Source organism: Brachypodium distachyon, chromosome 1, assembly GCF_000005505.3.
Source record: "Brachypodium distachyon strain Bd21 chromosome 1, Brachypodium_distachyon_v3.0, whole genome shotgun sequence".
In the NCBI taxonomy this organism is placed as follows: domain Eukaryota; kingdom Viridiplantae; phylum Streptophyta; class Magnoliopsida; order Poales; family Poaceae; genus Brachypodium; species Brachypodium distachyon.
The window spans coordinates 51,956,710-51,963,480 of NC_016131.3; the positions used below are offsets into that span (position 1 = coordinate 51,956,710).

The 6,771-nt window shown below is 40.0% G+C and overlaps 1 protein-coding gene across 1 annotated transcript; it reads right to left on the minus strand.

Annotated features, from left to right (window-relative positions):
- Positions 1–997: 997 nt before the first annotated feature.
- On the minus strand, positions 998–3,672 carry LOC100843695 (guanine deaminase). Its single transcript, XM_003557297.4, has 5 exons — positions 3,431–3,672; positions 2,131–2,190; positions 1,753–1,943; positions 1,512–1,616; positions 998–1,404 (listed from the first exon to the last, which is right to left on the minus strand). The coding sequence occupies exons 1-5, from the start codon at positions 3,444–3,446 to the stop codon at positions 1,216–1,218; spliced, it is 561 nt and encodes a 186-aa protein (XP_003557345.1). The 5' UTR covers positions 3,447–3,672; the 3' UTR covers positions 998–1,215.
- Positions 3,673–6,771: the final 3,099 nt, after the last annotated feature.

Consider the following 6,771-nt stretch of genomic DNA (forward strand, 5'->3'; position numbering starts at 1 on the left):
GGCAGCATTTTCGTTATTGCCAAGAAAATAAAAATACATACTTCCTCCGTCCAACAAAGGATGTCTCAACTTGGATTAAATTTAAATGCATCTATACACTAAGTCATGTCTAGATACATTCAAATTTTGACAAACTTGAGACATCTTTTCTTGGACGGAGGGAGTATCATTTTCTGCTCCAATTCAGAGGTTGGAAACTTATCTATTGACAGCAAAAGTATTGTTTGGCCAAATGTGGCTCTGAACTTACTACAACACAGACTAAGGGCAGATGGCAAAGTATACTCTTCCTTGTGATATTTTTTTCCAGAGTATACACAATAGCAAATTCAACTTCATTTTTTCCTTCTGAAGTTGATAAAAGTGCACAATAAGCATCCATCATGAAAAGAAAAGGAAAAAGAATATCTGAACAACCTTTTTGCTTGCATATAGGAAATTGACGCATCATCAAAAGGCAAATGCACTTGATTTGATAGTTTCAGAAGGAATACAAGTTGTTGTTATTCCTTCTGAACATCTGAGAGGTACAAAAGAGATTAGTTCCTTTTCGCTTGTTTAGGCAAGTGGCTGTTTCAGAAATCCACAGTTTGCATCTTAAAGATCCCAAATAATCACATGGAAAAATATGGCCAAATGTGCGCTGTAAAAAAATGACGGAAGGCGCAACTTATGTTTTGAACGATGCAGCTGAGTAAGTTCTATAAAGTTGTTCTAAAAAGAAGTTGTGCGCCTCCGAATCTTTGGAATTTATCTGTTTGAGATGAACAACCATTTGGAATCACATGCAAGAACCCATACAAGTGAATAATCGAGAAAAATAATTTAATATGCAATTCTGTTCATAAACATAATGATACATCTCCATGGTTGTGTTGGGGCATATCATATATCATGAAATTAGAAAATTTAGGTTTGTTAAGGACTGTATAAGGTAGTAGCCTGTATGCCAAACAGTGTTGTGGCACATGATAATATAGAATTTCAATCTAGTTCATAATCAAGAAAGCTAATGTGTTTTTTAACATCAGATTTAAATTTGACAAACTACACATTATGGCATTACACAATAGCATGGAACAGAATTGATTTTCTGTTCACAAGAAATTAAACATTCATCACAATGAAAATACATTAGAATCGATAGTTTAAGAAACAATGGAAACTAGTTATTTCGGCTTTAACATGTGCGGTATCTGTCCAATGCTCTAAACATTAGTACATATGAAACTTCTCCCTGGTGTTTTCGAAGACTTGCTCAGCAATGAGGGCTCCATTGCCTTCGGCCTTCTTTATCTCCATGTTGGCTTTCTGATAGTGCCCAGTGCCTCTCAAAGCATCAGCAATGAAGTCATCAAATCCAATGGCAATGGCTGCTTCCGCCTTGGCTCCATAGACAAGCCTCTGTATTGCCCAATTAGCAGTAGTGTTAAGCAATGCCATCAGGTATTTTTGTAAGGTTAAGGTCCTGTTTGAATTGATGGTACTTTTTGTAGGAGCAAAGGATGAACCTTGATTCGGGAGAGGTGAACCGCACCGAAGCACATTGGGCATGGTTCACATGATGCATAGATTTCACAATCTGAGAGCTCGAGCCTTCCAAGCTTTATGCAGGCCTGAAGTATGAACATGCATTGAATATGTGAAAGAAGCAACAAAGAATGAATTGAAACTACTAAAGATTGCATAAGGATGTAAGTATTAGTAATAGCAGGGCAAGTATCGCTGACAGTGGGCATAAGCCTTTTTGACCTCTCTTATTGCAGTTACTTCAGCATGTGCAGTTGGATCAGTTTTCTTTAGAACCATGTTATGGCAGCTGACAACTATTTCATCGTTACAGACAACAACTGCACCAAAAGGCCCCCCATCACCACAATCAACTCCCTTATATGCTTCTTCGACTGCTTTTGTTAAAAACTTATGGTCCCTGTCTTGAACAGCTGTAAAATTTGCGAAAACTCAAGTTAGTGTTACTCCTGAAACCAAAACAAATTAGGCAAAAAATGTGAAAAATGGACTGGTAAAAACACCACGCAAGCATGAGATGCTTGAACTTCCATTAGTAGCTCGGGCCGCACAACAAGTAAATCTGAAGATTAAAAGTTCCAGGTACAGTAAAACTCATACCTTGATGATGACCAGCAAATGCAGAAGCGACTGAGATCGTCCCATCCTTCGACTCCACAACTACAGAAAAGAAAGGCATATATTGAGGACATGATTAATCAAAAGCAGAAAGACCTAGCAGAGAGGAACCTTAAACTCATGTTGATTGGTTAAGGCTGCATTTGTTATTGCGGTGAATTCTCATAATCCCATTAGGTCCACCCGCTTTTTTTTCTCTTTATTGTTTGGCTATCCTACATTTTCTGATTTTCCTGCTTTCGTGTGTTTTTCTCATGGCAGATTATAAAATGAGTTCAGCGCAGCACATGTCAGCAACTGCAAACTCATCCTAATAACAAAATTGGTACTCCCACCGCCCCGAATTAACTGACGTGGATTTATATAAGAATCTATACAAATGCACATCACTTAATTCGGGACGGAGGGATGAAATGGTGAACTCTATAGAACAAAGGATTTGGGTCTACGACATGTGTATCTTTCTCCATTTACTTGAAAATGTAATGCCTTACAAGGTAAAAAAAACATGTTGCAGAATAAAGAGCAAAGCACACTTGCAAGTGTCAGTCAGATGTTGCATTCTTAGATGCCATATGTGTGTTAACGTAACCCAAAATTATATGTTGGCATATCATTGCTTCATGATTGTGCGATAACAACCAGTGCCCTGTTTTTTTTTCCTAATCAACGAGTTGGCTAGCCTTCGCAATATGCAGAACCTTGCACAGGGAGCGCAATAGTACATTTGTTGTTAAAAAACAACAAAGCAACCACCATCCACTAACATTTGTTTTAGCCTTGAATGGCATGATATCCTTCCAATGGCGACAGCAGAGTGAGATCCGCCTAATTAAAGAGTCATTTACGGTAACTATGCCTCATTTTTGTAAAAGATCCTACGACATTTATAACTGCATCCACCAAAGAAAGGCACGTAAAATGCGTATGTCGACGGATTCCATGTGAATAGATTACGGAATATATACTTAGAAACGAAGAATACACAATTAACCCAGGTAGAGTTAGGAAAAAGCTTGTTCCAGCATTTTCCAGCTACAAAACCAGGATCAAGCACCAACCGAACATATACTACTCGTAGAAAAGAAGCACATGCCAGGCCCAAATTGCATTGCAGGTTTCGCTCCTACAATACCCAGAAGAAAACTCGAGAGACGAAGCGTTAGACCGTGATTTCCCTTGTACAGGGATCCGGCAACACACAGGCACGCACGCCGAAAATCTAATCCCCGATTATCGCGTGGGAAGGGATGGGATGGAATGGAATGGAATGGAAGCGTACCCTGGGCCTCTTCCATGGCAGAGTTCGCGAGCGCGCGCGAGAGAGAGCGATCCAGGAGCTTTTGGGCGAGGGGGACTGGAGAGAAAGGGCGGAGGGGATTAGACTTCGACGGTCTGAAAGATTCTCTCTTTGGTTGGGGACGATGGCGTGAGCCGGGGGTTGGCGTACCGTCTCGTGCTCGCTTCCTGTGCGCATAAATAAGGAAAAGAGAACGCGCGCCTTCGAACGAGACTCTGTTTCTTATCACTGTAACTCACTGGCATGTGGGCCGGGTATATCTGTCCGTGGCTGATTGGATGGAAGGCGTATCACCGACGGATCTCGCGCCCGCCAAAGTTCCGTGAACCGGGTCCAGGGGTCGGTGGTGGATCACGGGGATCTTTCGTCTCTGCTGCTTTTGCCGCGGTCGACGGTTACTGACACCGGCGCGTGGGCCGCGGGACGTTCTTTCGTAGAACCGGAGCATGGCTCTGTGCGTATCCACGTTTTGCACAAGTTCTTAATCTTTCACTCCCTTCCAAAAAAAAAAACAATCTTTCGCTGATACTCCGTAATAAAAGTTTTGCACAATGGTGTGTCATCCCTTCACGTCTCTGGATTGTTTATTTTTCTTTTCCCTGCATTGCAGGAACCACGAGCTTAATTTCTTCAGCATTTTTGATCCTGCGGTTTCGTTGAGTGTTTTTTTTGTTGCCACTTTGCCCCTTTGCGCCATTTTAATTTTCCGACAGTTATTCCTACTCCGTCGGTTCCATATGTACTCCCTCCGATTCTAAATTGTTGTCGAAATATTACATGTATCTAGACGTTTTTAAAAAATAGATACATCCATATTTGAACAAATCTGAGTTAAGAATTTAAGATCAGATAAAGTACCCATCAAGTACTGCATAAATTGTGTACTTGATCCTAGAATTGCACATTTGAGAATGAAGTATCCGCCCCCGCCGTCAGACCAAGTTTGCAACTCGTTACCATTTCAAAAATATGGAAGGCGGCGAGATTGCTGTACACTTATCAGTTATCATCTCTTAGCTAATGCATACGTGTTATGTCTATCTATTCTACCCTTTGCAAGAGATAGGCAGATAAGTGATAGGACCATGTGCCTGGCCATGTGGAACACGTCACCCATTCATGCATCTCCAGCATGCATCCTGATCTTCCAAGCATACGAGAAAAGCCGGATGCAGAAATTAATTGGAAAATAATAATTAAAAACAGTCCTGCTACATACTCCTCCGTTCCTAATTAATTGGCGCCGGCTGTTTTGCAAAAAAAATACTGTAACTTTCCGAAATAAATTTGCAGTCCACGTTCTAACGGAACTTTTGCCAAAAAGACCTGTTATTTTTCAAAATCAACGCGCAGTCCACGTTTAATTGAAGATGTGGACTACCGGCGCCAATTAATTAGGAGCGGAGGGAGTATTAAAATAAGAAGTCAAAGAACCTCCAATAAAAGTTTAGTGTGGCTAGTCTCTGACGAAATTGGTCTCTAAATTTTTATTTTGTATTTTTTTGACCTGATACATTTGGTACTGATCCATGATATCTTTTTTAATGGAAATAAGGTTGTATGCATGTGCATCCGAGAATGCAGAGGCCGAGCGGTTTGCCTTCTTTAAAAAGAATTAAAAACATAATCATTTGTAACGTGACAAGTGGAATAGACTAATGAAGAAAAATGATTGTTTCTTTTTTTCCTGAGTGGTTCTTATCAGCACCAAACACTTGTTCATGCATAGGGTCACCGGCGGAGCCACCGTGAGGGCACCACGGGCAGGTGCCCAGGCTTCCAGTTCCCGGCGGCGCACCCCAAGGAAAAACAGCGATTATGATGGTGTTAGATCACCGAAATCATGAAAATTAAGCATAAGTGCCTAGGCTACAGACTTGAGCTGGCTCCGCCACTGCATAGGGTTTCCATCAAACTAAGGACTCCAAAATCACCGTTAGTTTGACACTTAAGTCGCACTGTCCAAAAAGTAAGTTAAACATTTTTTTGTGTATTTCCCCATGGGTATGTTGATATTATTTTCCATGATTTCTTTGTAGGAGGTTATGTTGTAACATCGTGAACATATAGATAAGTTCCAAAGTAGAGCACCAATTTTGCATATGCAAAATTTATTCTCTAATATTTAATTAGAAAACGTGTGACTGAAAAATGATATCTTGCATAATAAAGAAAATTGCCTTCTCTTAAGCGCTAAGAGATTATCCTGATCTGACATAAGACAACCTTCTCTGTCTTCTAACTTAGCAAAATATCCACGTGACATCTTTAGAAAGAAGATTCCTATTGTACAAGATCTCATCACTCTTTAACGAACATCAGATTTTATCATGTGTCCCATTTTACTTTTGACTTTGATAATTTGTCCAACCTGTACCACTTACATGTGGGATATGTGGGCCCTTGTAAGTGAGACAAGATTTGAGCAAATGATCAAACAAGTAAATTTAACTTTCTAGTAGTTTTTAATTTTCATGGGATCCGTATTTTTTACTTGGACGTGAAGTAGTCAGATTTACGATTCAATCATGCCATTCTACTATTTAACTATCCAAATTGGCCGCATTGATTCTATGATTCTGGTTCGTATAATTTATGTTTTACTATTCTGATACTCCCTTCGATATATAAAAAGTGTCGTTCGTTTTGCACCAAGTTAGTACATAATTTGTACTAAGTGCGTGACACTTTTTATGGATCGGAGTGAGTAGTTTTTTTCTTTTTGAAGAACTATTCTGATAGTTAAGATTCTACAATTTGTGATTCTATCATAGGTGTTTCAATCTGATCTAAAATGGAGAAGCACCTCTGGGTGTGGTGGTGGAGTTGTAGGTGCACGATTCCATCCATCAGGGTTCAAATCCTGATGCTCACAATATACGTTAGGGGTTATCCTACGATCTTTCCTAAAAAAAATCTGATCTAAAATGACCATGCTTGAAATCCTTTGAGGAACTCAAGGACGCCACTGCTGTTGGTCGTGGGGCAAAAGGGATCCTATTATCATGACACTAATTTTACAGAGTACAAAATAATCTTTGAAAGCATATAAGTTCAACTAACTTTTTTTGTAGAGGAACAAGTTCAACTACTCAACTCAATTCGAGAGTTAGGAGTAACTAACAGGCGAAAATGAAAAAGATGGTGCAGAGTGACCGTGGGCCTGGACTCAACTCAATTCGAAAGCCCAAACATTAGCACCGTATGGGCCGGGCCTTTTTTTTTTACAACATGGACTGAGCCTAGTTAATAGCCAACTTTACGGGCTTCCCCTAAAAAAAAGCCAACTTTACGGGCATGACTTGAGGATTAGATTTGCTCCA